General features: G+C 40.0%; 1 protein-coding gene across 1 annotated transcript in view; it reads left to right on the forward strand.

The window, feature by feature from the left end:
* Window positions 1-17208, forward strand: part of C5H10orf67 (chromosome 5 C10orf67 homolog) — a 194214-nt gene that overhangs the window by 86356 nt on the left and 90650 nt on the right. The window contains exons 6-8 of the mRNA XM_072825143.1: window positions 6227-6379; window positions 12570-12702; window positions 13882-13940. Of these exons, the coding sequence (XP_072681244.1) occupies window positions 6227-6379; window positions 12570-12702; window positions 13882-13940 (345 nt within the window). The remainder of the gene's footprint in view (window positions 1-6226; window positions 6380-12569; window positions 12703-13881; window positions 13941-17208) is intronic.

A 17208-nucleotide genomic window follows, 5' to 3' on the forward strand; every position in this document is an offset into this window, starting at 1 on the left:
GATGGCTCAGTGGTTGAGCGTCCGCCTTTCCCTCAGGTCGTGATCTCAGGATCCTGGGATCATGTCCCACATCGGGCTCCTGCTTCTCCCTCTTCCTATGTCTCTGCCTCTCTCTCTGCATATCTCTCATGAATAAATAAATAAAATCTTAAAAAAAAAGGATTTGCACCCAATAGGTGTCCAACTCTTCTGTGGGGATTGGGGAAGTAGTTAAGATTTTCAGGATGAGGTGATTCCTAAGCTAAGCCTTGAAGGATGGTGAATATTTGGCAAGCTTAGGGGAGATGAGAGGGCTCAAGGACATGGCGCATTTCATGGAACAGAAGCATTAAAGTGTAGGGCAGTCAGGGAGCTGCAGGTAGTTTGGTAAGGCTGGAGGACAAGAGGACTGGAGAGAGTGCTGAGAGACAATGCAGGGAAGTGAGCCTAAGGAATTAATACTTTGTGTTGAAGACATCAAAGAATCATTATGGAATCCTAAGCAGTTTTTGTGACATGCTTAGATTTGCCACCTTGAAAGATAAATATTATTGCAGCATTTATGATGCTTGATAAATAATACTGCTCTTCCCCACCCAGGTTCTGGACAAATTGAAAAATAAAGTCAGAGAGCCAGCAGATGGAGATCATCTGCTTTACTAAGAAAGCAGGCTCCCCAGTGCTAACTCTCAAAACTTGGCAGACTTTACTCCCATCAGAGGCAGGACGGGGCTGGGTGGGTCTCTTCCTGCCAGGACAGAGCATATGCTCCTGCAGGGCTTGCCCCAGTGAGAAAGATAGTAGGAGGGGGATGGCCAAATAATGTGACCAAGTTTCTTCTTCCAGGGTCAGAATGGAGGGTATCACTTCATATGGGAGGAGACAACATTTCCTGGATTTTTCTTTTCCTTTCTTCTCTTTTTAACACATTGAACTTAATCATTTAGCCTATGATCAATCAGCTGTGTATCTGAACCTTGGGGAGAGAAGAAAGCCTTGTTCCCACCTTCATGATGTAGCCCCCAAATATCAAGCACTGTTCTCTGAGGATCATGAGATTGCTGGTACCCTGGGAGATTTGGCATCTGGTTGGAAGAGTGCATTATTTCCATTTAAGGGCAAGGTCACCTTGTATCTGATACTGAGAATTCATTTTCTTTTTTTTTTTTTTTAAAGATTTTATTTATTTATTCATGAGAGACAGAGAGAGAGGCAGAGACACAGGCAGAGGGAGAAGCAGGCTCCATGCAGGGAGCCCGATGTGGGACTCGATCCTGGGTCTCCAGGATCACGCCCGGAGCTGACGACGGCGCTAAACCGCTGAGCCACCCGGGCTGCCCTGAGAATTCATTTTCTAGTCTGTTTCTCACCCTAGATTATATCCAGCTGTGTTGTTCAATACTCTTGGTCAAGAAGTTTTGCCCATGAGACCAAATGACATCATAAAATTATTCTAATAATAAAAATCCAAGAGTTATGCCAAAGATTTGAATATCAACTACTTCTCAAATGCTAAAGGAAAAATTAAAATACAAATATTCACTCTTCTTGCAAGACCAAAGGAATTAAAGTCCAAAAAAATAAAATTTTCTGGCCATTGTGAATTAAAAGACCAAAGGCATGCTTCTGCCTTTTCCATCCCATTGCCTGCATCAGAGGCAAGCTCTTGGTGGCACAATGTGGCCAGGAGATGGGTGACATGAAGGGATGTGGGTGACATGAAGCAAACACATCAGTGCATCAAGCATCTGGAGCCAGCTTTCCCACTGCGAGAGAAGGGGTTATGCTATGGAAAGGAGATGGCTGTAATAAATGCCATGGTATTAGGTTGGAATTGGAGGTGTTGGTGTGAATTTATGGTCTTCAGATGTAGATATTATATTAGTCAGGATTCTCCAGAGAAATAGAACCAGTGTGTATAGAGAGCAAGAGAAAAAAAAAAGAGAGAGATTGATTATAAGGAATTGGCTCACACAATTGTCAGGGCTGGAAAGCAAGGTAGGCCAGCAGGCCAGAGATCCAGGGAAGAGTTGATGTTACAGCTCAAGTCCAAAAACAGTCTTTCTCCAAAGACCTTCAACGATTGGATGAGGCCCATCCACGTTATGGAGGGTAATCTGCTTTACTCAGTCCACAGATTTTAATGTTAATCCCACCTAAAAAAAATACTTTTGCAGCAACATCTGGACTGGAGGATGTTGAGCAAATTTCTGGGTATGAGAAAAGAAATCCAGTTTCAGCCCGTCTCCTCTATCCACAGGATGCCAAGTCCAAGGGAGGCCACAGATGGGGAGGACAGGGAAACTTGATGGGGTAAAAGCAGGCTAGAGTGAGATTTGGGGTGTTTTATTTATAAATTTATGGCTTCCGCTTTCTTCCTATCTTTCTTTCCTTTATCCAGTTTTGTTGTTGTTATTTAAGAGTTAAAAAACAAAACCAAAAATGCTGTGGCACCTTCCTGAGAGTTTTTCTAAGAGGTAAGAAACATGAGATGGTAGACCAGATCTGAGAGGCGGTGAAGAAAAATAAAAGTGCTTCTTGCTTATCTCCTCATGAGTCCAGCTCATTCAATAAACATTGGTCAAACATCAGAAGCATTCCTGGAGATGAAGAGAAATGAATCCAATGTGTTTGGGCCTTAAAATTATTTTATGAAATGTCAGAAATAAAAAATGTTTTGTTCTTCCAAAGAACCAAAATGTTTGGTTCTTCCATGACCCTCCCTGCCCTGAAGTACAGAGGGACAGAGCCCATCCTAAAGGCAGGCTCGCTGGAGCCCTGCTGAGTTGTACAGCATCTCAGCCCAGTTCCTGGAGGGATTTTAAATGAGCATCCAGGGTGGTTTGTGTCATGTTACAGAGGAGACGACCTGGCCAGCTGATCAGAAGTATCTTTATTTTGGAGTTTTTAAAAAGTTCAATAGGGGTGTCCAGGTGGCTCAGTTGGTTAAGTGTCCAACTCTTGGTCTCGGCTCAAGTCATGATCTCAGAGTCATGAGATTGAGTCTGGAGTCAGGCTCTGTGCTCAGTGAGGAGTCTACTTGAGATTCTCTTGCTCTCTCCTTCTGCTCCTCCCCCGCCCTCCCTCCCTCTCTCTCTCTTAAAAAAATAAATTCTTAAAAAAGTAAAATAAATCCATCGTCTTCAGAACACAAAAATTAGTGAGCAGATAAACAAACAAATGAAATGACCCAAGAGGAGTGTTGAAAAGATATAGAAAGAATAGCAGTGGAGGGCAGGTGGGCAGGTGGGGTGCTAAGGCTTCCCAGAGCAAGTGGCATCTGGGTTTGAATGACAAAACAGAACAAAAATAAAATGTTAGAGTGTAATACTTATAGGGAGCTGATGTGTTGTAGACGCTGTTCAAAATGGTTTCTGTGCATTATCTTATTTGATTCTCACAGCAGTTTAGGTATTATTATTAATCCCATTTTACAGATAATAAAAGTGAGGCACAGGGCACTAAGTGACACAGCTGGTATGCCAATGCAGGGTATCCTGTTCTGTGCAATCAACCTTGTTCTTTAAAACCACTCAATTTAAAAAGCTGAGGGTGGTGCCTTAGTTGGTGAAGCATCTGACTCTTGGTTTTGGCTCAGGTCATGATCTCAGGGTCGTGGGATCCAGCCCTGCATTGGGCTCCGTGCTCAGCATGCATGGAGTCTCCTTGGAATTCTCTCTCCCTCTCCCTTATTCTCTCTCCCTGCTGGTGCCCTATCCTTCTAAAATAAATAAATCAAATTTTTAAATAAATAAGCATAACAAGCTGGTATTGCCATATGGATTGCTCTACTTTACTGCACTTTAATGCACACTTTACTGCATTCTCAGATGCTGATTTTACGTTAGTGTTGCATAGACCCTGTCAGTATTCTGTTCCTAGCTTGACTCTCAATTCTACCCAGGTATAGCATTCTCACCAGCCGGTGTTCATCATATATTATGGAGCAATTTTAGTTTGAAAACCTAATTCTAAATACAATACTAAGTGTCTTAGCAGATGTGATTAGGTTTTGCTGTAGTTCCTATATGGGCATGTGCTCACATATATTAGCAGCAAACACATCAACACAAATAATTCTATAATTCTCAAAGAATTCAAAATGGACAGTATGGTTTTATACAGCAGGGTTGAGAATGAGAGTTTTACACGCTGGAAGTGAGTAAGTAACAGCATTCGTTTTGTAAGCATTTCTTCCCTGTTTGGTTCTGTGACACGGATCTTCAGAGTCCTGCCTATAAATGGAGAAGCACCTAAATGCTTAAAACAAGATGTCTAGAAACAGTGCTTTTGTACTAGCAAATGGAAATAGTAAAACTAATCAATAAAACTGATTACTAAATAGATCAATGGAAGTTCTAAAATTATTTTGAGTTCTCAGTAAAAGGGCATATAATTAGAATTGGATATTTTCAAAATGCAAAGCATAATATCTAATATCATATAAAAAATTCACTTTGGGGATTAAAACATGCTGATTCAGAGGCACCTGGCTGGCTGGGTGAGTAAAGCATGTGACTCTTGATCTCAGGGTTGTGAGTTCCAGCTCCCTGTCAGAGGTAGAGTCTACTTAAAAAAAAAAAAAAAAAGAGGTAAAACATGCTGACTAAAATAAAAATAAAATACTGTGTTCATATATAGTCATAGTAAGACTCAGAAAATATACAGTGATTCAGGGAATGTAGTAAGACAGACATCCTTATCCTCAAGTTAGAATGTAAACTGCACAATCTTTTTGAAAAGAAATTTATAGGGATCCCTGGGTGGCGCAGCGGTTTAGCGCCTGCCTCTGGCCCAGGGCGCGATCCTGGAAACCCGGGATCGAATCCCACGTCAGGCTCCCGGTGCATGGAGCCTGCTTCTCCCTCTGCCTATGTCTCTGCCTCTCTCTCTCTGTGTGTGTGACTATCATGAATAATAAAAAAAAAAAAAAAATTAAAAAAAAAAAAAAAAGAAAAGAAATTTATAAAATGAAATCAAGACCATTAAAATATTTGTATGCTCTGGCCAGGAATTCTACTTCTAGGGATCTAGGCCAAGAAAAAAAGATCAGAAATGTGGTCAGTGGTGTTTGTATAAAGATACAGTATAATGAAAACCTGAAAATATATATGTTATAATGATTATATAAATAATGGCATTTCTCTAGATCAGAATGTGATGTAACCATCAGTAATTACATTTATGTAAAATGTTAATGACATGGGACGTGCTCATAATATAAGGTCAAATGAATTAATTTTTTTTTTTTTTTGAGAGAAAGAGCAAGTAAGGAAAGGACAGAGGGAGAAGGAAAGAGAATCTAGGCAGTCTCCACTCCCAGTGTAGAGCCCAATGCAGGCAGGGCTCAATCTCACCACTCTGAGATCACGACCTGAGTTGAAATCAGGAGTCAGACACTTAACCAACTGAGCCAAATTAATTAAATGTCAAATGAATTAAAATAGGGGCACCACCATATATGATATATGGCATCAACTAATATACAAATTCATTTCCAACCAATTTGAGAATATATTTTTTCATTTGATTTCTATTTGATTAGTGTTATCAAAAAACAGCGTATTCGATTTTTTTAAGCAAGAACATAGCCATTTTTTCATGCAGAGAAATGAATGATATGTTAGAATTATATGATTTTAGAATGGTTCTGCAGATAGACTCTTAGGATTGCTATCTTATGCCTAATGGTTCATTATCCACAGCTTTGCATAGAAAAAAAATCTTATTTTAATGCATATTCATCTGCTTTGGTCTTAGATTCCTAATTTTTCAAATGAAACATAGTCTTTCTGGATTAATGGCCTGCAAAGCTTTTCTGTGGAAAAAAGGAACAAAGTAATACTTTTCTCCTATCTCTATACCAAACCACTGGGGGAATGAGTTGCACCATTGAAGCTTACTTCTCTTTTTACATATTCAAATTTTCGCTATCTTCCTTTCCGGGAAGATTGAAGTAGGGCATTCACAACCATGATGTGAATTTACAATTAAGGTTTACTATGATTACTTGCGTGGCTGAAGCAGTTAAAATACCACATTATGCTTTGTGTTTTATAGGATAATAATGTGCTATAGTCTACGGCACTTTAGCATATCATTCAATATAAACATAGTTATTTACTGAGAATTGTGTGCAAGTTACAAAAATAAAATAACTTATAAGGCAATAGCTTAAATAAAACATGAGCTAGTTTCTGATGGTCCTCACTTAGTGTCTGATTTTTAATGCTGCTCCTCCCTCTAGCAATTCTTTGAGGTGGAAGAAGAGACTTTTGTGCAAGAATCAGCTACGATCAAAATGAGTATTTTGTTAAAAAAACTGAAGGAGAGAGAAGAGATTATTAAGGAATTAAGAGAAGAACTAGACCGATATGAAGAGTCTAGACTTCAAAGACTTGTGAGTTTCGAAGCAATGAATAATTAATCTTAATATATGTAGATAAAGTTATAACTTTCTAGAAGTTTGGGTTAAGAATAAAGGAACTACAAGTAGTCTATCTTGGGCATCTCTCCACAACACCAGCCAGTCCAACCCTTTTCTGCTCAATGGCACATTCCAGAAAACCCATAATAGTTATAAATAGGAGCAATATAATTGTTCTCAACTTTTATTTATAACAGAAATAAAAGAACCTATCTCCCACTGCAAAAATTTTCCTATTCTAGAAGAACACATAGACGTTTGTTTTAATTTTGAAGACTCGACCCTGTTTTGCTGTTTAGACAGTTTGAAAGACACAAAGCAATCTCTCCAAGTCAGAGGCTTCCATGAAGCACCATGGAATAGAAGGACCTTTAGGGAAAATTCTTGGAGGGTTTTCCCTCAGTTCTCTTTGTTTCAGGGAAAGCCAGAAGCTGGTTTATGACTTGGGCAAAGTACTGGTGGGAACAGAAATGAAAGGAGTGAGCAAGAAGAGGCTAACCTGTCAAAGAGGAGAGGCCAGAGGAATAATAGTCTTTTGAGTATCAACTGGCAGGCACTCCATACCTTGTCTTCTCATCTAGCTCAGTTTACAGAGGAGGAGGCAGATATGGGTGGTTAACTCAGCCCAGGCACACAGCTAGTAAATGGTGAAGATAGCATTCAGCTGGACCTCAGTTCAGCTGAATCTGAAGCCCACAAAAGAAGTGGAGCTCTATGCTCTATGTGAGATGTCAAGGTTGTGATTTTCAAAACTAACTAACTGATACGTATATATAGAACAGACTACATTGGGATGCTTGGGTGGCTCAGCAGTTGAGCGTCTGCCTTTTGCTCCGGGTGTGATCTTGGAGTCCTGGGATCAAGTCCCACATTGGGCTTCCCCACGGGGAGCCTGCTTCTCCCTCTGCCTATGTCTCTGCCTCTCTCTCTCTCTCTCTCTCTGTGTCTCTCATGAATCAATTAATCAATAAAATTTTAAAAATAAATAAAACAGACTATATTATTATATTATATTATAATGCACGAATATATTAATACACATGTTAATATTATATTATAATGTAAGAATGCATTAATACACATGTAAATATTATAATGTATGAATACATTAATACATATGCAAATATTGACACATGCATAGATATGCACAGAAAAGCTGTGAAAAGTTATACATCCAAATGTTAACACGAGGAAGAAACACTTCTGCTTTGCTGGTGCCTTTAAGTGCAATCTATAGTTTACCAAAGTCCCACATTAATATTCTTACTTAAAACTTCCAACTATAGAGGAGATAAGGAATTGCACTTGCATCATCCTGCAGGATTTTGTTTACTGATTGGTGAAGAAGTGTTTGCTTTGTATAATCTATAAGAATTCCTTAGGGCCTAAAAAAATAAAACCACCTGAGTATTTCCTAAGTCATGTAGTCTGAAGTGTTTGTAGCATAGATGTAATAAAATTGAATATTAATTCTTTTTACATGTTCTGATTGCTTTGGAGGAGGCACATCTAGTTTTTGTACTCACTTTACCTTAACCTTTTCCTGGGTCTAAATCTAGTCTTATTTTTTTCGGAGACAATTTAGTAGAAAAGACTAAAAAAACTAATAGGTTTGGCTGTTAATCTCACCTCAATCAAATCAAATTTTAGGGTGTTTATAGAAATTGAGACGTGGTCTCCCTGGGGACAAAGTATAGGAGAATGATCAGGTGGCTTCCTGAGCCAGAGAACATCCCACTTATACTAAGAACAGGGTGGAGCCCCCTCCTTGTGCTCACAAAGCTACCACCCATCCTCACCCTCCTTCCATCCTCCACCCCCAGGTGTCAGAACAGTTAACAGGCTAAGAACACTTAGAGATGTAAACATTACAAGATAGACCTCATATGGTAGTGTAAGGTGCTCAATTACCAAATCCGGATGGTCTCAACAAGTCCTGAGGTTTGTTCAGAGCATTCCATGGAAAGTCAAGTAGATGATCATAAGGACTCGTGTATTTCCTCATAATGATAATCTAGGATTTATATACTTACCTTTCTTCAAAGAACTCAGAGCAATTCGCAGTCAATACAACAGGCATCCTTCTCACAACCTGTCCCCAGGGAGACCACGTCACAATTTCTATAAGCACCCTAAAATTTGACAGAGGTGAAATACTCCTGATTAACTAGAAGTATACATTTCTCCCCACTCCTTAGGGCCCCAATACAACGTCTGGTGCTGGTCTCCCACCTTGATGGAGGGCAGTGTAGAGCAGCTGGGCCTGGTGTGCATTTCAGAAACATAGACATGAATGCCACAAAACCAGTCATGAGTTATATAAAACAAACCTATGGAGAATATTTTCCTTCTCAATCCTCTAAGAAGATTTCCTAAAACTCCCTGCCACTGAATGAAGTTCTGGAAGAGAGCTTTTTAAATTTGAAATTTCATCTTAGACAACTGCTCCCTCTGGTGGTATAGAAAAGCTTGCCATATCCAGCGTCTGAGCTTAGATTTGGAAAACAGAATCTGGAGGACCAATTGGAAAATTTCAAAGTGGCAGTGGAGATAAACTTGAGACAACTTGAAATAAGCAAGCTGAATAAGTAATAGGGAATCACTCTTGTTCATTCTTACTGTCAAATTACATAAAGAGTTTATAGTTCATAAGCAGTCATAATATCTCGAATTGCTTTTGAGAAAAATTTGACAAGAATGTGATCACAAAGGAAAACTTTAATAAACAGCTAGCCCAAGTCATATTTATAACAAAATGGAAATCAGGAAAGGGGGCTCTTGGAGTTACAGAAGCCTCGTCTCTCCAGGATTGACGTCGAATATTCCTCTGAGCAACGTCATTCAAGGACTGAGCATCTTTTCCAGCTTCGTTCTGCAGGAAACCATTGAGACTTAACTGCATGCCACTGTAGTTATCAGGACGTCGTGCTGTCCCCTGATAAATCCCCCTGAAGACTGATTGCTACGGGACCTGTCAGAGCGCGTGCACATGTATGTGGGTGTATGCTCGCACACATGCATGTGTTTTTAACTGCAGTGGGAGTTGTCGTTTTGAAAAGACTTCATTTTTTTCTTACCCTAACAAAATGAGCTGTGCAACTGTCACCCCCCACTCCCCACCCCCAGAAGTGAACATGACTGCTTGTTGCTGACAGCTCTGAAACAGAGCTGTCATTCAAAAGTGGCAGCTCTGCAGGGCTGCTCTGCCCCAGTGTGCCACTTTCCTGGCTGTCACTCACTGGGAAAGCACCTGCTCTTCTCCATGACTATCATGCAACATGGGCATGCATCAGAACCCCACTGCACGCCCCCCACCCCCAGCATCAAATTGAGATGTCCGAGTACTGTACGGGAAGCCTGCAGAATTGAGACGCCAATATTGCAGAAGGGAGACTGCTGAGAGGCACATGCAGGTCTCTAAATAGTACTCCTCAGACTTTATTGTGCATATGGATCCCCCCCCAGCTTTTGTTAAGATCCGGATCCTGACAGGAGGCCTGGGCTGGGGCCCGTGATTTTGTCTTTCCCATAAGCTCCTGGGTGATGCTGAGGCTCCTGGTCTGGGGACCACACTTTGAGTAGTGAGGTTCTACAGTACACCAGTCTTCAAAAATGATGCTTTCAAGATCTGTTTAGGATTCTACCGGAGAAAGCGTCTCTGCACACCTTGCAAATGTTCACCAGAGAAACAGTACACGAGCCACCCCATGACGTCCTCGTTTTCACAACATGATAGAAACACTTGACACTGGCGAGTTCCTTTATAAACTTAAAATCCCAGATTGATCGTGGATCACACACAACCTGTCCGCGACTACAATGCGGCTTTAAATAGCCACATCTAGCAAACCACCTTTTAATGATCTCTGTCCTTCTTAACCTCGGTTTTATTAACACAGTTTATTTTAAAGAAGCCTCATGGTTTACATAAGCCAAAACTCGTAGTGTGGGCAGATGGTAGGAGGAACACCACCACAAAACCTGCCACTCAGAGTGTAACAGATGACCGTGGCAGCCCAGAACTATCCCTTTGTTCATTTTGCTAATGAGTGTCCTCATTGCTGTGGGAGTCTGAATAGTTAATTACGTGCAGTTCCTGCAGCTGACAGATGGTGGGGACAGAGGTAAAGATTAACTCACAAGAACAGGGGCTGTGGATGGGTAGGAAGAAGAGAAACCCTCCAGTCCAATGTGCTTTCCTTGTTTCTTGATTGTATACAAGAGTTTTAGGAAATGCACTGAGGTATTAGCTGTTACCACTTACACATTTTACACTTGGTGTGATTAATTCAAATAGTTCTTGTTTAGTAGATGATAACGAGTGCTCATGTTATCCACTGTGAGTTTTCATGTTCTGCTAGTTACAAAATGTGTGCTTAAGCCTTTGGAGACAAATGTTTGTTTGTTTGCTTGCTTGCTTGCTTGCTTGTTGGCCTGTTGGCTTGTTTGTTTAAAAATCCCTTTTTAGTCTGTAAGTACATTCTGTGATGATTCCAAATGGAGCCATGGTGAGACTAGAAGTTAATGCCTGGGATTCTTCCTTTATTAAAACAGTGTTGTTTATTAACTCTTATCAACTCATTAGTTAAGAATGAGTTGGACTCAAATAATTTAAATGAAATGGTGGCTCACAATCATGAAGATTTGTATTGGGTTTAGTGCAAAACTTAAGACTATTTTAAAAATTCCCTCTGATATAACTGACTTCATTAGTATGTGGCTTCTTGTTGAAAGTACTGGGTTTATTAAATGCACTGCCAAAATTGTAGCCACTTATTTTTCTTTTGAGCCCTTATGGTCACAGAGTAAAACATTTTAATAATTTGCTTTTGGATATCTCTAAAGTTAAATAAAAACATGACTCGAAAAGGAACCCAGTATATTGGGAAGAAAGATTTTGTTTTTGAGGGAAGATTTCATTCTTGTGTATTAGCCATCATGACATTGCTGCAGAAAGAATATGTTATCATTCACCTGAAGATTAAAATTCAAAAGTATTTCTGTTATCCATATGAATTTTGGAGCAAGGCATATAGAACCTTCTGTCTCTTTTAGCATAATAATATGATGACTCGTAAGCCTACTTCTTAATATTTTGAGATTGCATAATCATTTAATATTTTACCCTCATGAAGTAAAAAGTTCTTCCCCAGCTTCGCCCAGTCCATTACATCTTAATTTTTTTTTAGTGTGTGGCAGTAAAATCTAGACAGCCATAAGTGAGTATATTCAGATGTTTTTCAAAAGCTTTGAAACAGACAAGAAGAAGAAGAAGAAAGGAAGAGTAGCTGTCCCAATAAGCTTCTATTGCGTAAGAAAAAGCCTCTCCCATAATGGACATGGCAAGATTTAAACAAAAGACGCACATAATAAAAATGTAAATGAGTTTGCTTTACTAAAACTATAACTTTAAAGTCTTTTGTTGTAAGTTATCCTGAAACCTTCTTACAAGGTAATCGCTGTTTGCATAGAGATTTAAACCGAAGTCTTCAATAGCATTAAACGCCTGCACAGTCCCCAGTGTGACAGGCATGCAAAGCCATGTTAATGTTCAGAATATGAATTGCCTCTGGGTGGCTCCTCCACCAAGCAGAAAACCAACTGTGTGGATATCCGTGTGCCTGATGGACTCCATGCGGCTCCCAGCCTGAAAACGTCACCGTTTTGACATGTGATGTGCTCCTCATGACACTGGCAGCACTGACACTGGGAAATGCCACAAAGGCAACAAGCCCCCCCTCCTTAGCCATGCACTTTGCCACCCCCTGGCGCTGCCCGTCCTGGTCTCCCCGGCCTGCCTAGTTACAGGCGGACAGCACTTCAGACACACACAGAGGGAAGTGTGGGTGGAGGGGCCCCAGCTGCCTCCCCGACACAGCCTCCATAATGAATTGACCTGAATGATGAGGGCACACAAACAGTATGATATGCATTATTCCTGTCAATAAAATGTCCCCATGTGCTGTGGTCTTTGTACAGAATGTACTGCAGCCTTTCTTCCAGCAAGCTCTATTTAATCTCCTTCCTTTTTACTATTCATATTATAAGTGTGTAATAGAATTCAGAAAATTATATGATAGCCCTTCTGTATCTGTATTGTCTTGTGTTGCATATTTAAATCCTTGGCTCTCTGCTTAGAAAGACGGAATTCCCCATCTTTCAGGACGCTTTTGCCAGAGAGAGGACCCTGGAGAGGGAAAATTTGGAGTACAAAGTAGCAAACGAGAGACTGCTTCAAATCATTTCAGAACTGGAAGAAGCAATCCGACTCAACCTAAAGGAAAATTCAGTATTAGGTAACATTTTACAGTCATCTTTGAGAAAAACCTATGCATCGGGCGCTTCATAAAATCCTTAGCGGTGTTTGTCTTTACCAAAGATACGTTTTTTGCTTGGTTATGTACATTTATAAGATCAGCTTGCTAGCCAACTTTGACTTTCATTTAAGACAGCATTCCTTGCCTGGGAAAGAGAGTTTATTTGTGGTTATATTCTTGAGCCCATGCCATTCTAACTCAAGCTGGTGTTTTCCCCCCCAAGACAAGCATTGACCTTTGAAAAATGTGCTAAGCAGTGCTCCATTTCACTTAGAAATGTTATAAACAGATAGAAACTTTTGCTGACTTCTGTTGCATGTGCTGGTTTGATTATCTAAAATTTATAACCTTTAAATACTTAAGCACACATATCGGGGACTGCTTTGTGGAGAGTTAGCCCTTCAGAAAAATATGCCACTACTTACTACCACGGAATTATCTTCAATTTTGGATATAATCCTATAATATACATTTTCATGTGTATACTTTATAACCCTTCCCAGTTTTACATACCATATAAATGGTAAAAGTCACACTGAAATCACCAAAGTAAAAAAAAGAAAAGAAAAGAAATCACCAAAGTTAGAGTGCTCTAAAGCATCTTTTCACTTACTGTTGTTATCTTTATATTTCTGAGAATTATATAATGTTCCCCTTAACCTGCATTTATGAAAAGCAATGAACAAATGATTTAAAAAAACTTATAGCAAAATATCAATAAAATCAGATATATTACAGTCTCTCTTGAATATAAATTATACCATGCCAGTGTAGTTTCATTTCCCTCCTAGAGTGGTGTAATAATGCTTTTTCCAGTTTTCGTAGCTCTTACTGAGTCATCAAGTGCCACCTGCTAAAGCACTTTGTATCCGCTGTAACTAACAGCAAAAATGTCCATTGCTAGTATTGATGAAAAGCTTTCAGCCCTCAGCCACACTTGGATCTTGAACTTAGTTCTTAATCCCTATCTGACCAGCCGTCTGAACAGCAGGAAGAAGGCTGTGAATGTCAAGGGCAGTTGTGAAGGTCACAGTCCTGCTAGGACTTGCGTCCACCATGCCTGCCAGCAGTGTACAGCCTGCCCTGAAGCAGGGAGTTTGAATACAGGGCCGTAAGCTTGTAATTTCATGGTTGGCCTCTCTCTCCTTTTGTTTACAGAAGATGAAATTATAAATCTGAAAGAGACGGCAGAAAAGAATCATAAAACCATTCAAAAGGTACTGTAACTTTATACATTGACGAATGACTCTTTTACACTGAAATATCAGCAGAACTGATGGAATAACGGTGGGTCCCGATCGTCTTGGGGTGTAGGGGAAAGTCCATTTCCATATTTAATCTCTCCCGCGATTTGGGTAGGCTCTTTGACAGTAAATAAGGATTTCATTCCTGAAAATGAATTAATGTACAGATACTTCTTTTACTTGGGATAACTGAGTGTCTGCCTCGTTGACCGTAAGGAACTGAAGTTCGATGGCACAGGAGGTCCGGAGATGTGCTTGTGGAAAAATCCTGTTATTAAGAATGAACATTCTTTTTTTCAGCCCACATGTAGCTTCATGTTCATTTTTCTGTTTGCGCACGAGCTGGGCTACGTTATGTGGGAAATCTCTACTTAGGACAGGAATTCTTTTCGTATCAGCAAGGCCAAGATCACGTAGTGCATCTGGGCCAGTGGGACCACAGCACTTATGCCCCCCACACAGGTCGGGCACCCCTGCTTCGGGCTTCCTTAGCTCCCTTTACTGTACCATCATAGCCATCAACATATTTTCAGTGATAATCAATCTTCCCTGCTGTACTGCAAGCCTCACGAGAGCAGAGACGCTATCATCTCTGTTTCTGGTATATTCCCAGCACTGAGCACAGAGCCTGGCACACTGACCAATGCTCTTTGAGTGATTCATAGAATGAGAATGTGTTTAGAGTTCCTGAGATTTACAGGTGAAAATGTGTATTTGCATCTCTGAATTATTCCAAATAAACATAAATACTTTCCACTAACTGAATCGAGTGTCAGTTTTAAAATTAAAAAAAATGCTTTTAAGGTTTTTTTTTAAATTTATTCATGAGAGACACAGAGAGACAGGCAGAGACATAGGCACAGGGAGAAGCAGGCTCCCTGTGGAGAGCCCGATGTGGGACTCGATCATGACCTGAGCCAAAGGCAGACGTTCAACCACTGAGCCACCCAGGTGCCCCTTAAAATGAAAAGTAATTTAAAAACTGGGTAACAGTCAGTTTTAATTAAACATGCCATCCCTCAGTCACACAAGCCCCGTTTCCAGAGCCCAACCGACAGCCACCTGTGCGTCATTTGAGGTCCAAATTTCAGCCCCATTTTACAGTTCAGAGTATTCTTAGGTTTTCGGTAAAATTAACTCTTAAGAACTAATTTTTAGAGAATTGGTTACATAAAGGGTCAGAGTTGGGAGACGTTTTCTCTGATAAGCAAAATCATCATGGATTTGCAGAGCAAGTTCATATTCTTGTGCTTCATTCTATTTGCAGTGGTGACAGCACAAGTCCCATCCTTACAGAGAAAACCAGAGTCTGTGGACATTATCTGTTTCACCTTCTTGGCATCAATGTCTAGGTTGAAAATGAAGTCGCAGCTTCCTAGTCTCAACCTCTAAGGAATTATCACAGTTTAAGTGTTTCTAAAACTGTTCGATCTATCCAGTCACTTGTAGGGATGAGTCGTGTAAGCTTACTCTTCTCTGGAAAGAGCACAAGAAATTAGAGCAAAAAATCTGACCACTAAGCCACCGATTAGAAAGAAACATGCCCCTTCGAATGACCAGTCAAGATCTGTGTGAGCTTAAATATTTCAGTTAAGTGTTTCCTCAGCTGCCTTAGGTCTGCACTGCCCGGTGGTAGCCCCCTGTGGCTGGCTGAACACATGAATTGTGTCTAGTGCAACTGAGGAACTCAATTTTTAATTATATTTAATTTTAATTTTTAAAATTTAAATGTAAAAACTGATACTTGTTTCAGTTTATTGGAAAACCTTTGTGTATATTTTAAATAACTTGGTATGTGAATCTACTTGCTGCTCTGTAATTCTTATGCAGTCTAAATACAGATAAAGTATTTCCAATGAAATTTCAGTCCCCAAATTGAGATGTGCTTCAAAGACTTAGCTTAAGTGAAATATCTCAGCAATGATTTTTAAGATTAATTATTACACATTGAGATGATAACATTTTGAATGTATATTTGGATAAACAAAATATATTATTAAAATTAATTTCACCTGTTTCTTTTACCTTTTTTAGCAAGACTACTCTAAAATTCAAAATTATATATAACTTATACCATGTTTTTTTTTAAGACCTTATTTATTTATTCATGAGAGACAGAGAGAGAGAGAGAGGCAGAGACACAGGCAGAGGGAGAAGCAGGCTCCATGCAGGGAGCCTGAAGTGGGACTCGATCCCGGGGCTCCAGGATCATGCCCTGGGCTGAAGGCAGGCGCCAAACCGCTGAGCCACCCAGGGATCCCCTTATACCGTGTTTTTAATTCACAGCTCTCTTTAGCAAATATAGCAGATCCCTAGTCCGTTTGATCATTTAAAAAATCCTTTCTCTTTTCTTTTTTTCTTTATATGTCCTGGACCTCCACGGACACATTGAAAATAGGTACAGTTTGGTATTGAACAGAAGGAACCCAGAACCTTGGGTTCCTCTTCCATTTCTGCCACTGTAGTCCCTTGGGCCAGTGCCTTCTCCCTCTTTCTGTCTTTCACAGGCTTAACTATGAGGATATATTGGGATAATGGGAGTCAAAGTGCTTTGTCAACTGGAAAGCACATTAGGACTTGTTGAGCAAATGAGAGCTGATATTTACTGGTTTGGTTTCCAATATCCTCCACTATATCAGTTAATTCAGTGATGTTTACTAGATGCCTTTTAGTGCCAAGCAGTGTGCTAGTGCTGAGATACAAAAATTACAGACAGACAGATATACACACACATACATACACACGTGCACACACACGCATGGCCTGCTGTGGAGCAGATTAAGTCTAGGACAAGAGACAAAAACCCTTGGGCTGTGTGATGTGGACTGTAATAGAAGTATGTACATAGAGAAGAGATGTCTAGCTTTACCTGAAAGGATGCACAAACAATTCCTTCTGCACACTTTTACTCTGTCACTTAGCTTACCTAGCCTCACCTTAACTCCTTTTTATCCAAAGAGGATCCTTCTTCTTTGCCCTGACTCATCTCTTCCTTCCTCCTCTTCTGGAACTTTCTTCATCACCTCTTTCTCTCTAATGCCTTTAAAAATTTCACTGTAGCCTACAGATATAGTGAAACCATTGTCTTGGTGGTATCCATTGACTCTAATCACCCATTGCCATTTACTATATTCCAAATGTTATTTAAAATAAATCTGTGCTTACCAAACCCCTTTTCGCTCCCCCGATGCTAGTTTTTCTTGTGTATAAGGTCACAGTGAGATTCCTATTGCCTTCAATC

Source organism: Canis lupus, chromosome 5, assembly GCF_048164855.1.
Source record: "Canis lupus baileyi chromosome 5, mCanLup2.hap1, whole genome shotgun sequence".
In the NCBI taxonomy this organism is placed as follows: domain Eukaryota; kingdom Metazoa; phylum Chordata; class Mammalia; order Carnivora; family Canidae; genus Canis; species Canis lupus.